Source organism: Anopheles aquasalis, chromosome 3 (genome assembly GCF_943734665.1).
Source record: "Anopheles aquasalis chromosome 3, idAnoAquaMG_Q_19, whole genome shotgun sequence".
In the NCBI taxonomy this organism is placed as follows: Eukaryota; Metazoa; Arthropoda; class Insecta; order Diptera; family Culicidae; genus Anopheles; species Anopheles aquasalis.
The window spans coordinates 38297307-38324063 of record NC_064878.1 but is presented as its reverse complement, the minus strand read 5'-3'; the positions used below and the strand labels follow the sequence as shown (position 1 = coordinate 38324063).

General features: G+C 44.8%; 5 protein-coding genes across 7 annotated transcripts in view; 3 read left to right on the top strand and 2 right to left on the bottom strand.

Annotated features, from left to right (window-relative positions):
• The window catches only part of LOC126575459 (protein spinster), a 23268-nt gene extending 18192 nt beyond the window's left edge, over positions 1–5076 (top strand). For 2 of the 3 annotated variants that reach the window (XR_007608262.1, XR_007608263.1), the window contains exons 5-8: positions 1697–1795; positions 1867–2203; positions 2463–2908; positions 3355–5076. Coding sequence is in view for 1 of the 3 variants with exons in the window: in XM_050236163.1 (XP_050092120.1) it covers positions 1697–1795; positions 1867–2203; positions 3355–3461 (543 nt within the window). In the remaining 2 variants the exon portion in view is untranslated. The remainder of the gene's footprint in view (positions 1–1696; positions 1796–1866; positions 2204–2462; positions 2909–3354) is intronic. The other variant, XM_050236163.1, reaches the window with a different exon arrangement.
• Positions 5077–6319: 1243 nt separating this feature from the next.
• LOC126576091 (sugar transporter SWEET1-like) lies at positions 6320–8022 on the top strand. The gene is made up of 3 exons (XM_050237200.1): positions 6320–7220; positions 7289–7408; positions 7557–8022. Exons 1-3 carry the CDS (start codon positions 6765–6767, stop codon positions 7659–7661), a joined length of 681 nt encoding a protein of 226 aa, XP_050093157.1. The 5' UTR covers positions 6320–6764; the 3' UTR covers positions 7662–8022.
• LOC126576092 (peptidoglycan-recognition protein SC2-like) lies at positions 8005–8798 on the bottom strand. The gene has a single exon (XM_050237201.1). It carries the CDS (start codon positions 8653–8655, stop codon positions 8089–8091), a length of 567 nt encoding a protein of 188 aa, XP_050093158.1. The 5' UTR covers positions 8656–8798; the 3' UTR covers positions 8005–8088.
• Positions 8799–11595: 2797 nt separating this feature from the next.
• LOC126574231 (peptidoglycan-recognition protein SC2-like) lies at positions 11596–12274 on the top strand. Its single transcript, XM_050234296.1, has one exon. It carries the CDS (start codon positions 11641–11643, stop codon positions 12205–12207), a length of 567 nt encoding a protein of 188 aa, XP_050090253.1. The 5' UTR covers positions 11596–11640; the 3' UTR covers positions 12208–12274.
• A 5473-nt stretch (positions 12275–17747) lies between these two features.
• Positions 17748–18832, bottom strand: LOC126576638 (clavesin-2-like). Its single transcript, XM_050237943.1, has 2 exons — positions 18089–18832; positions 17748–18005 (listed from the first exon to the last, which is right to left on the bottom strand). Exons 1-2 carry the CDS (start codon positions 18830–18832, stop codon positions 17748–17750), a joined length of 1002 nt encoding a protein of 333 aa, XP_050093900.1.
• Positions 18833–26757: the final 7925 nt, after the last annotated feature.

The following is a 26757-nucleotide window of genomic DNA, read 5'->3' as shown; positions in this document are numbered from 1 at the left end:
AGGTTTTGTAATTACTGTCTCAATTTAAAAAGCGATCCCCTTCTTCCACCCGCGTCTCGGTTGTTGTGTACTACCAATTCCCTTATGCTACTACTCCCCCTCTTCTGTTACTAGTCTTTCTCACTGTCTCGGGAGCCACACACTACACTACACGCTGTTCTGCTCGCTGTCGCTTCGTACTGTGTTCGTCTTGAGCAATTGCAGCACATTCTTTCGCTCGCTGGCACGCACAAAATGCACCTAATATCCTTTCTTCCTACTTTCTGTTGGTGGCTGGAACGAACACATTCGTTATCCGGGCTTGGTGTTGGTGGTGGAATTTACGATCGATTGTTTCTCTTCATTTCTGATTGTGGTGTCTGAAGAGTTTGTACAGTTTGAGAGGGGAAAGTGATAAAATTGTAAAATCTTCTTGTATGTAACATTCCACTTTTGACACATTTTTTAATTTGATTTTAATTTTCCATACCTTCCAGTTCCAGTGTTCATAAAATTGAGCTCTTTTAACGTTTTTAAACACTCAATTTCTAAATTTCAGCTAAATTTTAATCCATTTCCCGGAAGTCTATGGTTTTCCATTTTGGTAGAACATTAAATATCTACCTAGGGATATTGGCCCTTACAAATCACTGACCACCCTTTACATGAACTCCCCGTTGCGTGACTTGAGACCATTAGCACCAAGTAGATGGGGTGTTGCAAGTCAGCTCCCTGGTGCCGCCAGCCTGGCTGGCTAGCCTTGTGCTAGTTAGAGCATTTGAAATCAAACCAAACTCCCTTTCTTCGCGAAGGAGCCATGGGCATTAATTTCCGGCCATTTCATTCCTGCCTTCCGATTCGTGATCCCTGATTCCTAGTTCCTACTGTTCAAATACTCTTCTTTTTGCTGTTGCGTGCCGCGAGAGTGTAATTTTGCTGCAATTCATTTCCGTATCCCCTTCATTATTTGTGTGCCTTGTGTGTGTACGTTGGGTTTGATCTATTTTGGTTCTTTTATGTTGGTAAAACTTTTTTGCATATATTCTTTTAACGCACTCGCTCCCGCTCCCCTGTAATGCACCTTAACATCTTTTTGTCGTGAGCTTTTGCAAAACAGCGTTATGATAAAATTTGTGAAAAATTGAGAAAAATTACAAAATTTACCCATCCTTAAACGCTCGGAAAAACGTACGAACAGCAGCAACAACAACGGCAGTGCGCAGTGTAGTCGTGGTACGTGGATAAAAGAGAACAAAGAGCAAACAAACCAAAAGAAAACCAGAGAAACGACCGCCCAACGAACGATCGAAAGCCAAATTGAAGATCGTCCGAAAATGATTAGAACATATTAACGGCCACAAATGCGTGTCCCTGTGGTAGATTGTCACACCGCGGAGTTTTAAGCGACGAGCTGCGAATTTTTGTTGTACCTTTGTCTCTTTGTTCCTTATTTTCACTCTACGTCGATTGTTTTTAAAATGTTTTTTTGGTTTTTTAAATTTTTGTTTTTTTTTTGTCGCGTTTAAAGACGCCACTCGAGATCGCCAGTTAATTTTCTTTGTCTTTTGAGCGAGCATCGCGCCATCTGTGGTTCGGTGCCGATAACTGTGTTACCGTGCGCTGCTGTTGCTGTTCGTACCGTTCGCCGTGATTTTAAATTTGGTTGTTTTTCTAGCAAAAAATGCTTATATTTTCTCACTTTTTCCTTCGCAAACAGTACGTGGTCGTGCCAACGCGGCGTTCAACGGCGGAAGCGTTCCAGATATTGATCTCACATGCATTTGGCGATGCCGGTAGTCCGTATTTCGTTGGATTGGTAAGTGGCGCCTAGAACTCTTCTAGAACATTTTCTCTTATTCCTTGCCCTCTCTCTCACTCTCTCAACAGATATCCGAGGCGGTCAAGCGAGTGATTCGGTTATCGACAGATACCTACTCTGGTGTTCAAGCGGCGAGCTCATCGTTCGGTATGCTTAGTTTATCTCAGTTGGCAGAAAATGTTACCGTGACAACGCTGAGCACACTAAACGCCACCAGCACTGTTGATCCGTTGAACCTAACGGATTCCTCCGAGCCGGATGAGGACTCGCCGCTGATCAAATTCCGCGCCCTGCAGTACGCCCTATTTACAACCTGCTTCGTTGAGGTACTGGGTAGTGCGTTCTTCATGTTGACCGCGATCTACATTGTCCGGGATAAGCAACGTGTCGAGAGGGCGATCGTTGGTGAGTAGGCAACTTGGATCCGAGACACATCCTTTCTTCGATCACTTCTACTTGTACGCTTACGCTTTGGGTTTACCATCTTCTTCGCTTATAAGCGCTCGTTTGAATAAGCATATTTTGGGTCTCCATGTTTTTTTGGACAATTCCGTTTCCATTTTTACCAATCGTCTTTGCTTTTCATCATGTTCCATGTCCACAATAACACCGAAACACCTTACCGGTGTGTCTGTCTCGTCATCATCATCGTCATCTTGGCTAGGCTGCCAGCTAGAATTAAGTGAAAGTTCCGGTTCCGCGTCCGATGGTAATGGGACGGACGAAGGTGGGCAGCACCGGCAGGCGACAGCTGGTCACCTGTGTACCTTGACCACGGACTGTAACGATGGCAGCTACCAGCAGGAGCAGCGCCAACATCAACGGATCGGCTTTGTGCCGTCCTAACGGCGACAGCCAACGAGTGAAGTTATCTAATTGGTAGTGTCCTTCGGTTCGTAATCGGTGACAACCTCCAGTTGCCTCTGCTCCCCATCTCCTCTCCCTGTGACTGTGATTGTTCCCGTGCACCACCGGCACGCGAATTCCCGTTCCGTTCCATTCCTACACACCGTTCGAATCGAAGGACCCCATGCTCTCTCTGATTAGAGAGAGATTAGAGACACTTCCAGCGTTCGTGCAGCTACTAGATGGTAGTGCACTGAATTGTAGGTCAGTTCCGTGCCAACAACTTGTGTGTTTTCGGTGTTCGATCGTTTGTGCGTTTCGTAGATTTGCCGATTTACTCTTCTTCTGTTCAGCATGTCACTTTGTTAAGAATTTGTTATGTTTAGTAGTTTGAAGTAGTAGTTCAGAATTTCGGTAGCCTCCACATCATCCTATAGCAGCGTAAAATTCTGTGGCAACTAAGTGTAGTTCGTTCGTGTGTTTTTTTTTGTGTACTGTGGTGATCTGGGTGGCGATACTCACCGACCGTTCCACTGGCTGGCGAATCCATGCTTTGCACAGCCTGCTGATGTTTTTCTGTTTTCACAGCCTGCTGTTGTTTCTACGTTTCGTCCATTCCGTTTTCGTGTCCGGTTTCGCATTGTTCGAGTATCATAATCGATAACAATATTCTTCAAATGTGTTTTTATTTCCTTTTTTTTTCTACCCAGACAACCAATCTAATTCTGCCTCGGCGCATCGACTGGAAAGCTCCGTTTCCGATGTAGAGGACACGTTACCACCCAGCATACGGCAACGAGCGATTGGCGAGCCGTAGATTAGATATAAGAGAAACAGTGGGAACAGTGTCCTATCCGATGTATTCCATGCGTCATAGTGTACCAGCGACCTTTTCACTCATTGCGCTGTGTGCTCTTCGTACGAATGGGATGGGAATAGATTAGTATACCAATTTGGTTTGGTCACGAAGAGATGACAGAGTAGAAAACCGCTTTACAGAACTGATCGTAGACACGGTGCTCTGCCATTCGCTAGACCACATCTAGATAGCGTATCATAGAACGAGAGAGATAGGGAGAGAAAGAGAAAGGGGTCGAGGGAGGGAATCGAAATAGGATTACAAGAGTGTCAACTACTACAGGGGTCAACAGTTGTTGTTGTTGTTGTTGTGCACTACTTAGTACACAGATGCAAGTATAGAAATCATCGTATTACCAAGCCCTCGAGACACACTTAGAATGGACGCCTGTAGGTACGGGCGGCCCATTGGTACATCACGATTGTGTGTAAGGATTGGTAGCTTTAGCGGCGCTGTCTCGAGCTGTAGAGCGCTTCCGACCTCTAGTGGGCATGTATATAGGACTCGATACACCACTTTCTTCCCTAGTAGATTAGTTAAGATTAAGAAGAAGATAGTGGCCGGTATGGTAGTATCTCTCAAATGCCTTTTTGAACAAAGCGTACGTGAATTTACGCGACACCACGATACTACCCTAGTATAATGTTTAAGCGATCAGAGTGCACTGGTAGTATAGACGTAGTACCCAAAAACTCAGATTAGAGACTTGAACTACGAGACCGAAGGTACACCAATTTAGTATGAATGGCATCGCCACGGATGTGTGCATGTGTGTATGCTTATGTATGCGAGCAAGTGTGTGCAAGTTGAAGCAATATTTTGTAGCGAGAAAACAATGATGGGGCCATTGAGGAATGTTGTTGTTGTGCTATTGTTTTTTCTATTGTTTTATGCCCGGGTTTTTTGGTTTCGTTCTTCGAGTAAATTGCAAACTATATTTAGGTAGATAATCAACAAACAAACAAACAACCTGTCAAGTGATAAAACGTGAAATCTTTGGCACGATAGGAAGGCAAGGGCGAAGAGAAAGTAAGAAACCACAAAAGACTGTCACACGGAGGAGGAACCGGCGGAAATTAAGGGGCGCCTTAGCTTGCGTTTGAATGGGAGAGAAAGAGCCTCTGGCTCGAACCGATGGCCTATTGCGATCGTTTCATTAGAAATTGCTCGAAAATCATCTTTTCATTTACTCATCATTAGCAACACACAACACAGTATCTTAAGCGCTCCGTTGCCTCGATCGAGAACGGAGGTAGCTATGTGCCCCATTCCGGTGTACACTGTATCCATGGCCTACTCGTTCGTTCTACATCTTCTACCAATGCTTAGTGATTAAGCGGCAAGGAACCCATAACGCTATCAGCAGGTGCAATCAGTCAAGCAAAGCAAGGGGATAAGTGGTATTCATTCAGCAGTTTTTAGTTAGTGGTGCATACCAGGCAAGGGAATATTTATTGCTCGATTAATGATTGTTCGGTTACTTCTTAGAGTATTTCGGGCGGATGAGACCATACGTGAAGGGGACGACGGGAGGACAGAAGAATAAGAAAATAAAATTACCAACAATAATGAACTCCTCTGCAGAAATCCATTGACAAAATACCGTTCAATTAGAAAGAAAATAAGTTCGCTTCGAAAAAAGGAACAATTGTTTGTCGCAGAGCGGTTCTGGATTGCGTAGATGATGTTCTAGTATCTTTTCGACATTTTGCTCTTTTCACAAACGACTGAATTGATCAGAGCCTGTTGTTTTTCAGCAAACGCACGCACCTCGTGCTACATATACGAATTGTTCTACAGAGAATCGCCGGCTATTGATCTGAATTCATAAAAATGTGTCAGCTTGTTCGGTGTTGACCCAGACAACAAACAGTCTCCTGTACATGGGAGCAGGCTGATAAACAAAGCCACAGTACACATACTTTTCCTCGAATATTCTAGCAAATCAAAGCAGACTATGTGGTTGACGCAATTTGCAGCAAACTGAAAAGTAAAAAAAAACTGTTTTCGACCTTGCCTCGTGCCGGCTTATTTGATCGAGGATTTGTGTAAACTCGTGCCACCACGTTTCTCCCACCAAGGGATGTCTTTCAGGTACCAGCACCGAGAAATATAACAGTTATGCAAACAAGTATCGGAACGACAAATGGCCCCTTATAAATACCAATCATTCCACTTCAGATCTTCTTCAGTTCCTTCGAGAGCACTACCAACCACAACTACCATTCAAGATGAACTTCAAGTTCCTGTTCGCCATGGTCTTCGCCGTCTTGGGCTTAGCCGCTGGAGAAGCTGCGCCGGCCGTCGTCTCTGCTGAGTCGGCCGAGTCCGCCCAGTCGGTTGAGTCCGCTGAGTCGGCTCCATCCATTGAGTCGAACGAATCGTAAACGCTGCTGACGTCGACGCCAAGATACGCTGTCCTACAATGACGACCCTTTTGGGACGAATAAAACGGATACCCTGCAAAAAATATCCAATGTGTGTTGTATTATCTTAATGGCTGATTTAATAGCGATCCAAGGAACTCGCTGTGGCACTGTGAAAATCAATTCCAGAATTTATTCCACTCACGAAATTTGTTAAGCAGTACAAAGCTGGGCTGCTATGAAGTTCTTCCATGAAATCTCAATCATCGAAAGATGCACAACCTTAGTTTAAATCGCCTTTAATCTTTAATCTTTTCTCAAAATCTAGCCTCGTACCGTGCATTTTAAATCTCCATTCCCTTTAAAAGCACACGCGCTATCTGTTAGCGGTTTCTCTTTCCAAAACCGGCTGCCTGCCGACAAATTTCCCTTTACAATCTCTTCACACTGCCCCTTCTGTAGGGAGAATTTGTCCGCTGGGCCAGCAGTTTCCAAATAATAAACAAACCAATTTCAAGGCCACGGATCGGGACCCGGATTGCCTCGGCCAACTGCACATTCCTGACGACGAGGGGGAGACGGAGAATCTAAGACTGCAGCGAAATTAGCATACTCGTTACCTTGCCAACGTTCTCGCAACGCAACGAAATCGCAGCACACCTGGAGGGAAAACGATAGCCGAACGCTTTTAGCCAACACTTTACCGAAGAACGCAAGCCGTGCGCGATCCTGCTGGACCCTGCTTATCAGTTAGAAGGCACCGGTACAAAAAAAAATTCTAAACCGATAAGATACGTGAGTGTTTTTTTTTTACCAGAAGACAACGGCACGCACCGACGAAGATCAGTTCCGATCGGGTGTAGGATTACGTAAAACGTGAAACGATCTTTGAGCAATGGAATCCATCGCCGTTGCGCTACAACCCTACAAAGATACGGTCGGATTGACGGCGGCCATCGTCACGGTGATCCAGTTCTTCGGTGGAGTGTTGGCTATCAGCGAGATCCGGCGCCGCGGTTCGACGGCCGGTTTCTCCGTGCTGCCGTTCCTCGGCGGTACCGCCTTCTGTCTGCTGAATGTGCAGTTTGGCCAGATGCTCCGGGACGATGGAATGATCCGGGTCAACTTTATCGGGCTAGTGCTCCATGTGATCTACGTCTGCGCCTTCTATCTGTACACCGAGGGCCCACGGAAGACGGCCGTTTGGGGCCAGATCGGATTGGCCGGTGCGCTTACAGTGGGTGTGTCATCGTACGTAAAATACGAGGATCCGAAGCTGGTCCAGTTTCGATTCGGAGTGATCCTTACGGCTTTACTCTGGACGCTAGTTGGCATGCCACTGCTAGGGCTAGTAAGTAGGCCTCTGACTACGGGATCTCATCAAATATCCAATAATCCGGTCTTATTCATTCGCTCCAGGGTGAAATTCTTAAAAAGAAGAGCACCGCCGGACTGCCCTTCCCGATGATCGTACTCGGTTCCATCGTGTCCTTCCTCTGGTTGCTGTATGGCATCATCCTGCGAAACAACTTTCTGGTGGTAAGTTCAATCCGTGGTTCCACGATGCTTAGTGTTCCACCTACTTACTTTGATACTATACCAAGCAGCCTAGCAACCAAAGTCTCTGACTCTGACCACTTACCATCTGCTAATGCATTCTTTCTTTCTTCACACGCGGGTTCGCCAGGTTCAGAATCTGGTCGCACTCGCTCTGTGCGCCATCCAGCTATCGCTGTTCATCATCTTCCCGGCGGTCAAACCACCACCAAGTCCAGCCAAAAAGAGCAACTAAACCGACGCTCAACGCTCGCGGAAACGATTGACAATAATATTTGCTGTGAGCTCAGATTCACGTTTCAAAGACATGTTTATCTACTTCTAATTAGCATAAGACGAGGAGAGAGGACCAGAGAGAGGGAGAGACAATAACGAATGTTAGGTTGTAAGAATTGTTAAACGAGAAGTTTGTTATGGGCCATTAATCGCAGAGAAGGAATAACTTTCAGATCGGGAATCGAAATTGTAGACAATAAGTAATCTCACAATAACGTTCCCGTGAGTTCTTTCGGTGGAACGAGATGCGTACAAATTAGTGGACAATACCATTGCATTGGGACAATAAACATTGGAAACGGTTTTCGGTCAGATCATCAGGAATCTTTCCCACCTTTCATTATTTTTCGTATCACAACTAATGCTCCTTAACGCAGACTCCGTTCTTAAACGTTCGGGTTGAAGCGCGGCCAATTGCGGATCTCGTTGAAGAATGCATTTCCGGGGCAAGCGGTGGCAACGGCCTGACGATGTCCAATCAGCCAGTAGTTGGAAGCGATATGTCCGAGCGAAACACCGCAGCTGATCAGCTGCTGAGCGGCATTCCGGGCAGCGGCATTCGGGATACCGTTGGTGAAGGTTCCAATGACGCCCATACCGACCGAGCGATCATTGTATCCGGGAGCGTGGGCACCCTGACGGCCCCAGCCGCGTCCCTCGTAAGCAGCACCATTCTCACCGACTAGGAAGTTGTAGCCAATGTCCGCCCAACCGTTACCGTCCATGTGGAACGACTGAATGTTGCGCATCTGCTGGTTGCAGGCCGCATCCGTCGTGCAGTGAGCACCGGCCGTATGGTGCATCACGACCCACGGTGCCGGACGGATCGGAAGCTGGGCGGTGTTGGCCGCACGGGCTCCCCACTGGGCACGGGTCACAATGCGCGGGCACTGGGCCGATACACCGGCCAGACAGGCGCTGGCCGCCACCAACAGTGCGGCAAACTTGTTCATGGTGAATCACGAGCGATAGCAGATTTTACACGACGACACTGAAGCGATTCTACCGGTCAATTGAAGAGCGTAGAGTCCATTTTATACTTCCTCAGCACGGTGGTTATCAGCCTGATTGCGCGGATCTTATCGTAACCGCTACCGTAGCCACTGTCGTTGAATCGATCGGAGCACCTTATACCATTATAACCTGCTCCGTCTTCCCGGCAAGATATGTTCCGTGGCCGCTTATTCTCCTTATCGGGGGCCATTAGCACGGAGTGTAGTTAGGAGTGATAAGAAATTGGATTTCCCGACAAATTTAGTAGAACCAAAAAAATCCCCGACTAAATGTCGTCTGAGATGTACTAATTGATGTCGCTGGGTTAGTAAAACGTTTAGACAATAGTCATGCGTCGTGTTCTATATCTAAGATTGATTAGATGATTTGAGAAGTAACGTAGTGTATCAAGATCTTCATAGATGAGTAATGTCGTTCTGTAATCGTTTTTGAGGACCGTTGTGAGGAGGTTCCCACAGGAGTGTCTCACAGCGCCCAGAATCCCCTCGCAGGTGGCCACTTATCGCTCTAGTACCCGCAACTTTACACTAATTGGCATTGTTCGGGCCTAACTTACTACATTTGTCGCGTTCGTCGCGGGTCGCTTCTCGACAATGATGAAGTGGAGTGGACCCCGGACGCCGGACATTATGTCACAGATGTTTGCTGCCTATGAGGACATGCGTAATGGCGACTGCTTTTTAACAACACCCAAGGGGGCTTCCCAATTCCCAGTGATAAATCTGTAACATACGATCATGAGTGCTCTGCGTGTTCGTCTATTGGTTTGTGGCGGCAAATCTTTCAAATAGTAACGGTGGAGGCGATTATGGAGATATTTATTTTACAATACTCGAGCTTATTTAAGCAGTGCTCCTTCGTATGAATCGCCTTTTACGGTAAATCGTTTTTTCATCCGTGGATCCCCGATAGCTTATCTACAAGGAAGCAAACAGCACGTTTCGGGGAGGGTGATTATCTGGGCGCTTAGGAGCGTTAAAAAGGCACAAAAAGGCATCGATGCACAAATTTTATGAGCTCGTGTCAACAGCCGCACGGAGTGCATGGAAAGTGTTGCAGGCAAGTATTATCTCGAGACCTAGAATGATCCAAGCTTCTGCAATAAAGGTCATATGAAACGGTACTTGTAGTAATAACTTTTTTTTGCATTTTGAAACAAAAAAAATAGATATTTTTGGCACAAATGCTCCAGATGTCCAGCTGATTCTGATTTATTGCTGAAAATGTGGAGATACCGTTAGTGTGTTATGGAGTAAAATGACACTAAAGGCACTAAACGGCCCCAGATCACAAGAATTTGTATCGATAGTGCCCTGGCAAGTTTACTTACTTTGCATGGTACCTTATTCAGCGTAACTTCAAAAAGCACTATCTAAAGAAAAATCCTTCGTAATTCGCGATCCCGTCCTCCATTACAGTTCATCATTCCAATTCTTTTGGAATCATTGTTGACACCGTCGCTCTAACTCAATCTGAGTCTAGGAGTTCGCTTTAACCTAGTGCTAGATCATGATAGGCTCCAGAAGTACTCTTAAGCCTCCAATGCACGCTGAAATTGTTCATCAAATTTTTCTTGTTTTGGATTGATTTTTTGTTTAAAGTGAAACGGATGAAAAATCTCGGTCTTTGTATGGTCGACAGTGGATCGGCGCGAAAGATGTTCGTCCAAAATTCGTTCGTTGCCAACAAAGCAAATTGAATGACGGCACGGGATGGGGCTTTAAGCTACAGAAGAACACCAGGAACTTCCTTAAACCACGTGGTCCACTAGATGACCAGGTTCCATTTGTCCGAAGTTGAATCGCATCAGATAAATTGAAAACTATTCTCTTCCTTCAAATGGCTACCGTGGTATTAAATGAAATATTTTCAACTACTTGTTGGCTCGCAATTTAAGGGTTTTGGAACATTACTTCTTGAAAGTTCCTTTTCCATGATGATCGTCAAATTATACACACCATGCTAAATTACTGTTACTAAATGTTTAAACGTTGAAAAGTTGCACTTCGGTACATCTAGAATCACTTATAATTCTACGAAAACCAAAAATAACAGCTGGTTCTGAACTGCGCTTACTTGGATGAAATTTTCAGAAAGAATAAGCTACAAGCCTGCTCTGATCTCTCTATCGGATTCTTCACGATACAAAAATTCCCGAATCTCTATGGGAAATGTCCGAGGGGGCCTCTTTCAACATAAAAGGGTGTATTGCGTCCCGATGACGTCTCTTGGAGTTCGCGATAACTTGGCCCAACGACAACCGACCTGACCTTCCCAGGGAGCCTCTAATCATGCATGACTTTACGTTTCTTTTTGCGAGTTACACCATATTTATTACTTTAATTGAAACCACGCTCAAGCAGCGTAAGTAGCACGCACGATTCCAGATTTCAAACAAGTGACGCATAATGGCTGGAACTATCTGGCTGGCCCACAGCTGAAATCGTAGACTATTCTGGACAGCTGATAAGCGATTTCGGGATAGCTGGTGATATGGGTTTGCGTAGGGTACGGACTGTCCCATATCGTGCAGTAGCGGTCAAGCGACGCCGAAAAAAAACCCCCGAATTGTTGATCTACCCAGTGGAGGTCGATATCTTATCGCCCTGTACTATTACGGTAGTCCTTGCGGGGAGTCCAAAGCGATTGGCCCTCAATTAGCCACGCTAATCGGCCGTTGTTTATCCGCGCCCTGTTTTTTTTTTTTGCCCGTTACCAGAAGACGCACGGCACGACGTAAAGGTGGGACCATTTTCACACGGCACCCTTCGCGGGTTGAATCGAACCATGGTCCAGCGTGCGTATGCGCCCCGATAAGCCCTATCGGAACTCCAGGTGATCCATTCGGCGTATAAAATCTTAATGCTTCGCGCTCCTGGCGAATCACAGTCAATCAGTCCTCGGTCTCGTGAGAATCCAGAAAAATGAACAAGTTTGCCGCCCTGTTGGTGGTGGCCAGCGCCTGTCTGGCCGGTGTGTCGGCCCAGTGCCCGCGCATTGTGACCCGTGCCCAGTGGGGAGCCCGTGCGGCCAACACCGCCCAGCTGCCGATCCGTCCGGCTCCGTGGGTCGTGATGCACCATACGGCCGGTGCTCACTGCACGACGGATGCGGCATGCAACCAGCAGATGCGCAACATCCAGTCGTTCCACATGGACGGTAACGGTTGGGCGGACATTGGCTACAACTTCCTGGTCGGTGAGAATGGTGCTGCTTACGAGGGACGCGGCTGGGGCCGTCAGGGTGCCCACGCTCCCGGATACAATGATCGCTCGGTCGGTATGGGCGTCATGGGAACCTTCACCAACGGTATCCCGAATGCCGCTGCCCGGAATGCCGCTCAGCAGCTGATCAGCTGCGGTGTTTCGCTCGGACATATCGCTTCCAACTACTGGCTGATTGGACATCGTCAGGCCGTTGCCACCGCTTGCCCCGGAAATGCCTTCTTCAACGAGATCCGCAACTGGCCGCGCTTCAACCCGAACGTTTAAGAACTGTGGCGACCTTGGGCACCACAGAACTGACTCAATAAACCGATTACTGTTTAGAAGCAACAAATGGTGCTGAAGTGAACTTTTACTATACTACCGAAACACTATTTTAAAAAATAGAAGAAATAATGGCGCATTGTGACGATACATTGCTTGAAGCGGGCCATGGCCGGTTTACTTAAAGGGGGACTTCGGTATTTTCGGGCCAAAACAAGGCCCTTTTTTGACGATTTTTTGTGACGTAACCATTCAACTTTATTTATGAAAATAAATGGCAATTAATCTACAACTTTTGAAGAATATTTGATATAGTTTTGAGCAACATTCATGTACAAACTATTCTATGGCATCAAATTTTGGTAGGCGTGTCGGCAAAAAGTTACTTTTTACGGTGTCGTTAGAAAGGTTATAAGTTTATCTAGGTAATCCCGGAGAGTTTTTGTTGATATTCCAATTTTGATATTTGATTGATATTCGATTTTTGGCAGATTTTTGAAGTTGAAAAAGTCATGCTTTTTGCGATTCTGCCAATAAAAACGAGCTTTACAGAATTGTTTAAAAAAAAAAGTATAAACAATTTTAATGATCTCTCGACGGGGTTACCTGGCAAAAAGTGTGCAAATTATGTGTTAAAAATTTCAAATCGATCGGCCCAGTAGTTTTTACGGTACGATGGACACCGACTTTGAAAACGTTGATTTTGGGAAACGCTCTTCAAAGTAGCGTGCTGCATGGAGCCTTGTATGAAACGCGGATTTTCAAAAATCTGTATCTTTGTCAATTTTTCCTCGATTGATCCAAAACTTTTACACAATGTTCTTGAAAGAATTAACTTTCAGGGAAAAATGCTAAAAATATGTGTCACAAAAAAAATTAAATATCGAAGTCCCCCTTAAAAGATTGTTGAACTTTGCGCTCGCTTCGCGAAGGACATTCTGGTGAATATTTTTAGTTCTCAGGGATAGAGATACACTAGATCGTGAGCCACCATGGATTTCCAATGAATTGATTAGAGTAATTGATTTCAGCCATCACGTGGCCCTTGACACATTGCTAGATGCTAGATCGATATAATCGCGAGAGCAGCGAAGGTGGACAACATATAATTACGGACCCCAAGGATCGAACGTCCCACCTCCCGCCATCTCATATCGAAGTAAGTCAAGGAATCGACTGCCTCGTACGCCATCGTCTGTAGCATGGCCGACTTAGTACACTCAGAGACACTCAGAAAGTTGATCACTTTTGAAACGTGTTTATATTTCCGGATCGATTTGCTTAGCTCGAGGAGTCATCCCGAATGCATGGCTGACTGCGATTGGATGGAATTGGTTGTATCATCCCTCGGCACTGTTCGCTGTTGATGGAGCGACGCTATTTACTGGAGAACCACTGGACGCGGCGACTGGAACACCGGTACGCGGTACGATGGCACCGAGAAGAAACTTTAGCACCCGGCGCAAAGCACTCATTTCGGATACGGTGCCGTGGAGGAACTGGAGAACCAACCGTAGAGAACGCTATCAGTACACTTCAAGTTCCGTGTAACTACTTCACTGCGATCAAGTGCGATCAAGTGCACGGCTCGAATCACGGTGTGCAGGTCCGGCCCCCCCGGGGGCGCTCGAGAGAGTCAAGTTCAACCGGTCCGCGGATCCGGCGTAGTTCGCGGTCATGGCACACGAAACACACCGTGACACAATGCCGCGCTGGTGGCACAATGCTTGCTGGTGCACGCTGTTGGCGTTCGTGCTACGGACGCAATGAACGGTTCGACGGTAAGATCAAGACTGACTGGTTTGTTGAGGACTTGCCACCAAACGGGAACCAGCTGATGGTGCGCTGTTTGTTGTTTGAAGTGGAAGGGTGTACTCAGGAACTATCGAGCGTCAGCTTAAACTGACTGATCTGAGACTGAGGCGACTCAGTGGCCTAAATCATTTCTCTCGGATCAAGCGCACAAATGTCATGGCGACTTTCCCAATGCCAAACTCCCTCTTGCTCCCGGAAAGTGAAGGTAAGTAGCGCGAAATCGTCGACGATTCAGTTGGGCGAAAACAAAAATGGGTCAAACCACCTCAACGCTCCAGAAGCCCAGGCATCTGACCCTCCTCCCGTGTACCGGAACAGAATGGTGACGGGTTCGGGTCGCAAACCGGGTCGATCGAATGATAGCGTTCGACAACGGGGGAAGACAAAATTAAGAAAACCAATTGGGGACCGGTTTGCGATAGGCTACATTTGGTGGGTGTCGCAATTGCACCGACGAGGCCGAACAACAGGAACTGTGACAATGGAAGAGAATGTATGGACAAAAATAACGACTTAGATAGTTGCTGTAGGAAAAAAGGATTATAGATAAATCCAATGCTATCGATAAAGTAGCATAGGAGTTGATTGTTTACGATGGTTGTTAATTAGAAGAAAGTTTTCCTGATGGTTTAAAAGGTAGGCTTATGCCTTAAATTGCTTCTGTAAGTTCATGTTTTCCATTTCTCATTTGCTCATATTTCATTGTTTTTCATAAAATACTGATGTACGTATTAGTGCACATGATGTGTTCTTTTCAATTTTCAATTTCAATAATTTAAGAGAAACTAGGGTTTAACTGAAAATTACTTGATGACAAGAACATTTATTAAGTGAAGGTATTAGGACTCTGCGTTCGTTGATAAACGAAGATGTTGTTTTTCAACTAGAAGTGAAAAATTATCTTATGATGTACATTTATGTTTGTACTGTTTATTTCATTCTAAGCAAATGAAATCATCTGAATCTCATTATCTAATCATTCATCAGATCATGGTCATTATCTTGTTTTATAAAGAATGTTTTAAGAACTTTCTAACTTTTCTTTTAAATTATACAATGCTTTCTTCGTGATACTTAAATTCTATAATAGTTGCTTTAATTGTACTCAACATAACGCTTTGCAGCGCCATCATGTTGAAACCCTGTATTTATTTAAAGAGAAAAGGTCTTCAAATGCTTAGTTTTTATTAGTTCGCTTCATAAAAAGTACCGTTCGAAACACATGTATTCATGACATTCACAGGAATAACAGAACCATTGATTTATGCCCATTCCCCAAGTCAATGTCCGACCGAGACAATATCACGGCCACTTTCTGCGCTATGGAACGTTTAAAGGTTAAGAACGAGGTAACTCGACTGATATCTGGGATCATGTTGCATACATATTGATGATCGAGATATTTCCAGAAGCAGACTCCAGATCACCACTATTCACATTTTATTTTTCCGCCTGTAATTGTTACTTCAACTAGACTTAAATCCCATTGAGTAGTCACCAAATATGATTGAAATAATCCACTGATTATGACGAATAAGGTTGCTTCCAGACGGTAAACGAATGCATCGCGAAAGATTTTGCTCAGACTGAGCAAAAACTTTCGCGAAAGCGTGTGTTCTTCGACAGACCTCCGCCAGAGGGCTTTTTTTATATGAAATGACAGCTTTGACAGCAGTGTTCGTTCTTTCGCGATGCATTCGCTCCCTACACGGGCATCCATGCTATCGCGATAAAACTTTCGCGCACTTGTATGGGGATGACGTTTATTCGTTTCGTCGTCGCGATACTTTCGCGATTCTTTCGTGCTCGTTTAGACGCAATCTAAAACAAAAGGAAAACAACCGGTTCACACTACCCTGCGAAAGGTGATGATAGGTTCCGCACACATGGCTCTGAATTACACCATTAGCGATCAGTGATGCACCAGAGGCAGTTGTGACATGCGTTAAACCTGGACCAAGTCTTTCCCAAGCAACTGGTTTGCTCTTTGATGCGCCATAATGCCATACGCACGGAAGTAAACGTTTGCGGAGCCGGTTCCGGTATGAGGAAAAACGAAGAAAAATGTAGTTTAGTCCGTAGAGACATGTTGTTTTTTTCGAAGTAACCATATCGGTTGGGAGTAACTTCCTTGGTGATCTTGTCGACACAGACAAGTTGTTGAAACAACTTTACAGACGAGACACTTTAGTTTACTTAAAGACTTTAGTTGTACTTAAAGATGTTAAATGGAGTCAGGCCGATTTTCCACTGTTTATTAGTGCCAAGGGACATCCACAAAGAAACATGAGTAAACTCAAATGGCCAGTTCCAACCAAACAAATTTTACCAAAAGAACTTTTAGTGGAATCAAAAAAGGATATCGAATATCTATGTGGTTGACTTTGAAATCTGATGCCGAATAGCTTGCACCCGCCATTTACAGTTTCTGTTCTTCCATTCCATTTACAGTTTCTGGGGTAAAGTTAGCTTACAACAAGAATCAGGGATCTCCTGCTACCAATATAAGAAGGCAATTCGAGCGGATTCTGGTTCACTAAAAGAAAATGCATAAACAGCTGTATCGAAGGCATTCAAGGACGCAATCGGAGTAACACCACATCTGGCCAGTTCAACGAGAAATGTAGAGAGAAAAGACTAAGAAAAGAAGAGAAAAAAAGTATTTCATTCAACGATTTAAAGCGCGGATCACTTAATATTTGGCCGCATTCTTTTACTCACTGTAGCGCCCCTAGTGGTCGCTTTGTTACTCTTTGTGGATGACCTTTTAAAGGTCATAGTTTTTTCTTTTAGTGGTAAAAAATGCCAAAATCGAACCATGCCTTCAAAAGTTATCGCCGAAAAGGCGAAAAAAGTCTGCACACTCGCTATGGAAGAGCAATTTGACTACAAAATAAACCCACGTGAAACTGCATTTTTTTAAGTGTCACAAAGGTCCTGTTCTGTTCTGGCCCGACTTGACAAGGTGCCATTAGAACAATGAGATCATAAATTGGTATCGAAACAACAGCATTGATTTCATACCAAAAATCTTCAATCCACCAAATTGCTCACAGCATCGTCCAATGCAGTTATATTGGGATATAATGAAGCAAAAACTTACGAAACATGGTGAATGATAAAACATCCAGCTAACATGTACAAATGGTGGTAAAAAATGGCAAATGAAGTTACTTCCAATACTGTGCAAAAGCTGATGAGTCGCATAAAACCAAAAGTGCGCAAATTCATACGAAACGTGGCACAATAATTTAATCGCTATTTTTTATGCATAGCTAGATAAAATACCTACAAAATGACGCGTTTGCCATGTGTTTAGCTTATTTGTGGCCTGAGATGTGTCCTATTTCATGCGGGCAAATATTAAGTTTTTTATGCTTTAGATAGTTGAAGAGAAGCAAAAGGAGCAGCCCTGAAACAGGAGATTGTTCAAATAGTTGTTGGGGTATGCGATAGCTAAGCGACTAACGTATGCTTTCATATAGAAAGATAATCACAACTGCTGCTGCATTGAAAATGCGAGAGAAATACCAAACCAAACGATTACTGCTGAAGAAATGGGAAGAAAAGTGGTGCCTTTCTACTACGTTGCCATTCTAATTTAAGGGAACTCCTTGATTAGCAGTTTGTACTTCAGCATGCTCCAATCGCTCTGGCATTCGTTCTGAAGCACGCATCGGTCGTTGATTTGATTTCCAGTAGCGTATGTTGTGCTCCTCTGTGAACCTTTAGTCCACTTCTAGCTTCCGAAAGCTGCCTATGACACCACCACCGATATCATCGAGCAAGGCCTCCCGCGAGTAGGCCTCGTTATGATCCAGATCGATATCCATCTCATCCAGTGCCAACAAACGGTCCCGGTAAAGCTCGCACCGCTCCCGGAATGCCTTCATGTGCTCACTTTTCGGTACCTTGCCACCGTATTCCTTCGGAAGCAACTGGCGATCGAAGCGTTCTTTAGTGAACTCGTTGAAATCGCGAAATACCTGAAACAATATTTAATGCTCTTTGTTAGAATCACTGTCAGCAGCAAAGAAAAGAACTATACCGGCCATCTACGATCACTCACCGCGAAACGATTTCTGAGTTTTTCGCTTAAAAAGCTCGCCACAGCGTTCACAATCCACATCGCACCGGATGGAACGTTGACGGCGTACACACCCTGACACCGGAGCGGTAAACCGTTGTTAACGAACTTGGCCACCTGTTTGAGGCCAATAAGCGAAATGATGCTATGATGGGCGAGCGTCACGTGCTGCATGTCAAAGATCGCGATCCCACCGGCACACTGCACTAACGGATCCTCACCGTACGCCTCCCCCAGCAGGATGTGCATCCGGTTGCTATGTTCGATCGTATAGCGCTTTGGATCCAGTAGTCCAAAATCCGTGATCGTCACTTTGCAACCGTTCGCGGTGTGTTCCAGCAGTGGATACACGAACCCAATGTCCACCAGGTGACTCAGCTCGGGATCGCGTATGTCGAGCCGTTGGAACCAGCCGGGATGGACCATGCGGGCGGCTAGATAGTGCTCGAGTGTCTGTGAGGCCCGCAGGAAAGAGTGCTTCCTGGCACGTAGGAATAGCAACAGGAACCGGGCGTCCGTACGGCACCGTCGAATGTGAGGATGCTTTGCGATCCAATCACGCATCTGCTTCAGATTCTGCTCTCGTACCAGAGGATCCTCGCGGAGTTTTTCGAGTGTTTCAGCGATGTTGGCCGGTCCCGTCGGTTCTTCCGCCTCGTCGTCGTACTCCTTTGGGGCCTTCTCCAGACTGGGCACCGGCAATGGTTTCTGGTCGCTGCAACACATGCCTCCTTCGATCCACTGTTCACTGGGGGCTGGATGGTGCACTACTGACTGGAAGAACGAGATCGATTCTATCTCGACTTCACGTTATCCACGACGACGACGACGACGACGACGAAAACAGCGGCAATAAGGACAGATAGTGAAGATGATCGCGGTTAACAACATCGCGAAGAATATGCTAATTTGCCGGTGAGATGTCGTAGCCTCTACGTTCAAAATTGAGCGACCAACCGATCTCTGACTGCAAAACTGCAAGAGGAAGACTGAGATGGCCCAAAACGGTCGATCGATACTATCACTAACTATGGGTAGGAGTTGCAAAAACTTGAAATAGAGAGTCAAATTTGGTTAAACTGCGGAGAAGTTGGTCATTGGTGAAGTGCAACTGCACTGAAAATGCAGTACTTGAATTTTACTGCTGTTCTGTTGGGCTTACTGCTGTCTATGCAGATAAAAGACAAGAAAAGGAGTCAGATAGTAGGTTTTCCATTGTAGGATATGAAATTTTAAATCCAAATCACATATTGTTGCTAATTCTACACAGATATCGTCATGCATTTTTGCAAACCGGTCCGATCCACTAGCCAAGGTCAAGCCAATAAAAAAAATGCCAACTCCGAAGCTTAACGAATTCAAATGCGCTTCTTCGTTCAACGCTACAGTGGAGAAAGAAACTGGAATAAAATAGGCTGTTAGTGTAAATCATTCATTAAATCGAGAATCATTTCGCGACATCTGACATTCAGCATTAGTCGGTGCCCGATATTTCAAGCCGAATAAATGATCATACAATATTACTCATAATTATATTGTTGAACAAATGGCGTTGGTTGTTGTTGTATTGTTGTAAACTAATGTAAAATGTATATTGTAATGACTAAGTAGCAGATGTTTTGATCGCCTATTTCCTCCGAACGAATTGATTTAAGTTTTTATCAAATTAGAACTTTATCTAAGCGATTTTAAGTATTTTTAATGAAAGTGTTTGTTTAAAAATAAAAGACCTCTTCAACACTTTACACAGGAAATTATTTCAAAGCATTTCTTTGCTCCAGAGCTCCCTATTTTGTGCCTTTTAGAAGACACAAACTGATTGTACAGTATTATTTGCTGATGTTTTAAATCTCCCATTTGTTTAAGAGAATCATTATTTATTTACACTTTATCAAATAGAGTAGGAAAGTGTTAGCGACCACCTTTGGGTGCATTGAATCTGTTTAATTACATGGTATACATTTCAAAATTTTGTCCTTAATTCGTAGTTAATTAATTTGGTAAACTGGAGAGATTGTTAAATTACATGTGAAAGGCTGAATCCATAGAAACAATTTTGATTGTTAAGTGAATCTTATCCGTTTTTTCCTCCAAATTTTAGGTGCACACTTTTTCCCCGGTAAACGCCATAATTGAATTGAGTGAAGGTAACTAAGATGTTGAACTTCCTGCAACAAGGAAAGACAATCCTCGGAAGACTCCTCGTAATATAAATAACTAATGGTTACCTGATGGAACAGACAAATGTTACTCCACGGAATGTTACCATTAAATTCGCAGTGCAGTCCGTTTTGTTGACGCAGTGCAGACTGTTTGTGTTCGACATCCTCCAGGCGATTGGTTGCTCTTACCAACTCTTTATACTTACTTTGCGTCCAGCTACGCTTTTACTCTCATACATAATCATTCATTCCTCACGGCGGCCAATATAAGGATCTTTCTTTCGGGGGAATCCTGTAAGCTCTTACTCGTAGAGAGAGAACACGATTATGATTTTCTTTTAAGCGCTATCAAACAACATCATTTATTTCCCCTCAAGTAACAACGTTTCCTTCTAAATTGGTTACTAACTATAAGTGAAGCCGCCCCAACCACCTTCCTTTACCTCTCCATCAATCCGCTAAGACCTCTCCGCATCCATAGCCGATTCCATCGAATCAAGTGGCCAACGAGTGTTTTTTTGGTGGGTTGATGAATGAATGATGAATCCGCTGTTTTCCGGACGGCCAAGCTGTTTCTCCGTGATACCGTTCCGCCAAGCATAGTTGTTTTGTGACACTGTTGCGTTCGCTATTTTCTCTTTCTGTTGTCGTGCTTGATAGAGACGGCATGGTCGGTTCTATTCGAGATGAAGCGACGGTGGTATCGACGTTTACGACGGACTTGAAGGACAACGGCGCTCTATTGCGATCCTTGGAGAAATCTTCTGCAGCAGCCCAAGACCGCTCCATCGGTTGTAGCGTCGGGTAAGTAAGTAAGCAGGATATGATATGTGTTTGGTGGCTTGCTATTATCAGGGTCTTCTTTTTCTGGGATCTTGTCTTGGACAATTGTCCATTGTTTTCGCATCAGCTCCGTTTCATCGCACTTCTGATGATGACTCTGAACAACTTAGATGGCGTTGATGCTTGCCACGGATGTTGTAATCAGCGCGATGCATTTCACGATGATGCATCAAATCTGCCTACAGCTGGTGCTTTCCTTTATCGCCGTGTTATTTGGTATTTGTCTGTTTTGTGGCCGTTACTCGTCTCGATGGACCGACTAGACGTATTGGAGAGTTCCGAACGGGATGCGTCGGTGGTGGAAGGTGGCTAGGATGACTAGAATGAATTCTTTTGTTATTCCTTTGTTAATTCGCAACTAAACTACTTTAAACCCTAATCCTACAAACCGAAAAGCCTCTTCCTGTTTTACGCACTAGGGTTTAAGTGTTGATAGCACAGTGACTGCGTTCCACATATAAATGTTACATTTCTCCTGGCATGTCCTTGTAATTATGCCCTTTTTGTGCTTCATCGGTAATTACTACTACATTGTTTTCCCCTAGTTCTCTGGAATATGCTTCGCTGGGTAGCGTCCTTTACGTTGAATTCGTTTGGTTTTCCAACTTCCTAGCAAAGGCGGCAGTGCCCCGGTTTCCTTCTACTAAACATGAGGCGGTTTTGGTTCCAGTAATCTGCTTCCTATCTAAATCTAATTGCTGTATCTTTGACCCAGCTCCCATGGCTTTAAATTCTGATTCTTTTACGATTAGTCGTCACTCTAAACCCCTTCTAGTGACTGTCCTGGTCCCACAACGGCCTATTTACTTCTTATACTGTTTCTCTTTCATTTGTCTTTCATTCTCTTCTCACATTCTGTGCTCAAGTCACGTAACATTCTCTGCTCTTCTTTTGATGAGGTTCTCTATCCCTATTTCAAACCTAAACTATAACGCACTCTCTACAAATGAGATTAGGAAAATCCTACTGCTGCGTCATAGGAGGCTGCGCGCAGGGCTAACCACCAGGCTGCGTAAAAAGAAAGTAATCTAACTACTTAACGAAATCACGTGATGCCGCCGACGATCTCATTGTTGCGCAGCGCAATGGCAGATGATCAATGCGAAGATGGATAGTAAGGATTTTTTTTTTAATGGGTTCAATATGTCGAATCAATATGTCTTCTGATAAGATTTTTTCGACGCCCATTTCAATGATTATGTTATGTTTAGCGTTACCATATTGTAAGTATCTCGAGTACTTCGTAGAGCCGTGTCGGCAAACGAAGTTTGTGTAATAAATCAAAAATCAAATGAAATCAAACAGTGCCTACTATCTACTTGATTTTAACATGGCTATATCATCGTTTACTTCTGTGTTACTTTCAGCGTAACGAACCAATAATTTGCGGAGGTGATTTGATTTTTTTTCGTCCTTTTGTCGTTGTATTATGAACGATGATTAGATTTAAGTATAAAAACCAATAAGACTACTGTGTGTCAGTTAAGTTATATTCATAATAAACAATAAAAAGTTAACTTTAATCAAAAACGTGGTGTGTTGTAACCAACATTCCAGTCTTAAAGCTTTGCTTTACGTTTAGTCCGCAAGTTTGCCGATGTTATTTATCTTGAGTTGTATCTGTTGTTGTCTTGTATCAACTTTAAATAAATGGTTACTCAAGAATTAGTTACAAAAAAAATAATCACAACAGTTGGCACACAATAGAGAACTCTTACTCTTGAAAGGCAAAAGAGATATAGGGCACATCAAGTGTAGAACATCTGACAATAAGCATGAAAGGAAAATTGAAAAAATGAGCATCACACCGAATATGATCAGACAAAGATTAAGGAGAACCAAGACAACAACTCGGAATGGATGGAAGATCCTGAAAGCAATGTTAGGTCCTGCGAGAAATAAGACAAACTGCAAAGCTGTTTGAAATCAGAGTGCGCGATTGTTTGAAAACGCAATGAGTACTTTGTTAGTGGTATGCTGAGGATCAACCAAAGTCGATTGAAATGGCAGCCTCCGGTTAGGCATTTTATTTACTTAGGCATCAGTATATTTCGTGCCGATCAGATAGTAGGACGGCCCATGGTCGGAATTTCTCTCAACCGCGAATGCCAAAGGCATTCAACGATAGTTTTAATCACTTTGACTACAATATGACAATTATGAATTTTAAGATGAGACTCATGGCCGATAGGCAACTATTTGAACAATGTTAATTATAAATCATACCACAATAAGGTCCAAAGTGACAAGTTGAGCGAGTAGTATTGAATAATAATAAAATCTGTTTCTCTACGGGAAAGACTGTAACTGCCTGAGTAATACTGTGGTGATGATGATGATGGAATTTCAATGAAAAATAGCAAGTTATACACAATTAAACAAGCAAAGATAGCTAAAAAGGATGAAGCTTCGCGTGCATAACGCTGGTTCGGACCGATTTGACTCTTTTAAATAATGTTAGTCTATACAAACATGATGATGGTTGATGATTTACAATAATTTGTGTAGTCTAACCGACGCGATTTCCGGTTGCATGTGTACTATACGTCCTTCAGTTTAGAATTCTGAAGGAATAATAGTGACTTGTTCCTATCATACTAATCTAGCAATTGAGACAAGACTAGTGAGGAAACTAGATATTTTTTTAAAGACACATTTACATCCAACAGAGCACAAAACCAGTAACCATTAGAGTGGAAAAAGGAAACTGTTAGGATTTTGAATAGGAGTCGGGTTTGTAAATACTAGGTAGTGGGTTTTAGGATAAGGTGGGTGGTAGGTTTATAGATTAGGCACAAGCTTTAAATCGAGATTTGTAAATTCACAACGAGGCGAGGATATGGAATGTTGCTGCAAACGTTGTTGCAACGAAAAAGAAACGAGAATCTGACGCGACGACAACGTGGAAACAAGTTGTCCCCAAAGACAGTCCGCCGCATAAACTCACGCAAAACCATCTCCAAGCACACATCACTTCACGATCTTGTAACCGATAGCAGCGGCAACCGGTGCCGGCGCTTGCTTGGTCGCAAGTGATCGAATAGGGAGTGGAATAGAATGGAATCGAGAATCTCTCACTGCCGTGCGCGGATCCCAAGCTCGTTCGTGTGCAATGCGTCGCGCTATAAGCGACACACTTGCGCAAAAGGCGTTGTGTGACGCAGCGGAAGTGGCCGAAAGTCCGAGTATTTACCTTCGAAGAAAGTACGAAAGACCTCCAGCAACGTCTCCAGACCACACTGGAGCGCCTTAAGCGGTGAAAGAAGAGAAGATAGGAAAAGAGCAGTCCGGGAATAGATAGGGAAGGGAAGGCCAGCGTGCCACGAAGAGGAATGGAAAGCGAGGGATCGAGCTGGGCTTGGTCTCGAAAAGGAGTCTTGAGCGAAGAAGAGAATCATATTAATCATATTAATATCAGATCAGGAGCATAGGATCAAAAAAGAGGATCATATTAATTTAAGTGGCAAATGGTTAGAATAAGTAGCAAAAAAGACACAAAAGGATCCCGTTGAAACCACCGTTTCCCGCCGTTTCCGATCCCGTTGATCCCGTTGAAAGTCGTTCTGGAAAAAAACGCAGTTGGAGCCCGGACCACATTCCAGACGGATGTAAGAGAAAGAAGCTGGTGCTACTGCCAAAGCCAGTGCGGGCGCGGCGGGCGCAGCGCCCCATAGACAACTGACAATCGACAACAGGCATGGCGGACGGTCCGAGACAGGAAAACGATAGTCTCACCTTCAGTAAGCACGCGGAGCATGCAGCAAGCAAGGCGAAGGGTGCACTTGGTGCTCTGGGGCGCATGATGCGTAGGAGCGGGTCGTTGAGTAGCTCAAAGAAGCGCATACTTGCGCTCCGTGGCTCCGTCGATTCTGCGGTACGCGTGCCCGCGATGGAATGTAGCATTTTCCATAGACACGAACTGCCATTGACACGAACGTCCTTGACAGGGTGCACCGGCTGGCTGCTATCAGAGTTTCGCCAACGTTACCGTCATACCCTCAATATTTGCTAAGGACTGATCGTGACTTAACAACAAACCCGAAGAATTGGACGAATTGGACGAATCCAGCTGTGTCCGGTGAGGACTTCTCTATGCCACTAGCCAACAGCAGGCCGGGTAGCCTTCAGAATTGGGAAGAAAGGTACGTTACGTGTCATGAACATCACCACGGTATGCTTAACCTCGTCCTCTATGGAACAGGACACGCGACATCGCGTGTGACATCACTGTCACTGCTGCTCCTGTTGCCAAATAAATTATTTCATCATCACTTCATTCATTAATTTCTATTTGTTCTCCATTTCCGTTCGTCACAGGTACCGCATTTTGGAGCAGCGCCGGGAGGAGGAGGCGCAGCAATATAATTTGCTCCAGAAAAGGTAAGTAAGGCCGTTTTTTATCCTTTTGGGTCCTGGGTCAAACTTCGACCTTCATACTAACCACATTCAATCCTCTCTTACAGATGCAGTGAGCTTCAGGGGGTGGCCGGCATCGTCCGCAGCATAGCAGCACTGCCGGCTATCAGCGAGCTCAGCGACAGCGACGACGGCGGCAGCAGCGAGCCCGGCGGCGCTGTCGCCAGGGTGCCAGCCGCCAGCGAGCCCGGCGGCGCTGTCGCCAGGGAGCCTGCCACCAACGAGCCCGGCGGCGCTGTCGCCAGGGCGCCCCGGGGGGGAGTGCCGCGGCATCCTGCGGACGACTATATAATAGAGCTGCCAACGGGAGCATTCGCATGCGCGGCATGCGATTATGGCAAAACATTCAAAACGGCGTCTGATGTGAAGCGCCATTTTACGCTTAAACATGTATGAATAAAGCACGAATAAATGAAACAACTACGCCTTACAATTCTTTTCGGCTATCTCTTCGACCTATCTAACCAACTCATCACCTCTTGCAATATGCAGTCTTTAGATTGCTTTTCCTTTACCATTGATGGTGTTAATGCCAGTATCTCGCTACTGATGCTTTGATGTTGGCTTCAACTAGGCACAACTCATGTGGTTCCCTCGCTCTGCCGAATTGTGGATCTATTCTCCTGTCCCCTATTCTTGATGCCGCATCCGCTCTGTTCTCCTTTCCCGCAACGTGTTCGAACGCAGAGTTGAAATGGTCCATCCTTATGAACCAACCTTACGCCCTGAACATGATTCTTTTCCCCACGCCCTTTCTCTGCTTTCCTTGTACCATAAACATTAGTGCCTCACTATCCGACCTCAACATAAATTTCCTGCCCAGTAGGTAGTAGGCAAACCTTTCCATCGCCCATACGATGGCTAATGCTTCGCGGTGTAGCTGCGGGTACCTACTCTCTACTTTCGTAAGCGTGACAGCCTGTACCGGTTGCGTGGTTGCTGCTCGATTAGCTTTCGCGACGTTGCCTTGTGACGCTGTGCCAGCCATTACCTTCTCCTGGCTTCTTGGTAACGTCTGCATAGGAGCGCGGTGCCACCATTGCCATCCGCTCGAGTTGCTGTTAAGTGTTTGTTAAGAGTTGTGTTTTGTTATTGCTGGATAGGATCCTCTCGTTCCTGGCGTACCGGTGCTGTTTTCTGCGCAGCTATCAAGGCATCGATCCGAAGCTGCAGTACCACATTGACTTTCTTGCTCTCTTCGAGCTCTTCCTCGAGGTAATTGCCCTTGGC

What these genes read in the sequence shown, in the direction of transcription:
- LOC126576091 (XM_050237200.1), top strand. Translation starts at nt 6,765, where the DNA reads ATGGAATCCATCGCCGTTGCGCTACAACCCTACAAAGATACGGTCGGA. An exon ending in GCATGCCACTGCTAGGGCTA is followed by an intron (nt 7,221 to 7,288) that starts GTAAGTAGGCCT and finishes CATTCGCTCCAG; the next exon opens with GGTGAAATTCTTAAAAAGAA. An exon ending in TGCGAAACAACTTTCTGGTG is followed by an intron (nt 7,409 to 7,556) that starts GTAAGTTCAATC and finishes CGGGTTCGCCAG; the next exon opens with GTTCAGAATCTGGTCGCACT.
- LOC126576092 (XM_050237201.1), bottom strand. Translation starts at nt 8,655, where the DNA reads ATGAACAAGTTTGCCGCACTGTTGGTGGCGGCCAGCGCCTGTCTGGCC.
- LOC126574231 (XM_050234296.1), top strand. Translation starts at nt 11,641, where the DNA reads ATGAACAAGTTTGCCGCCCTGTTGGTGGTGGCCAGCGCCTGTCTGGCC.
- LOC126576638 (XM_050237943.1), bottom strand. Translation starts at nt 18,832, where the DNA reads ATGTGTTGCAGCGACCAGAAACCATTGCCGGTGCCCAGTCTGGAGAAG. An exon ending in AACTCAGAAATCGTTTCGCG is followed by an intron (nt 18,006 to 18,088) that starts GTGAGTGATCGT and finishes ATATTGTTTCAG; the next exon opens with GTATTTCGCGATTTCAACGA.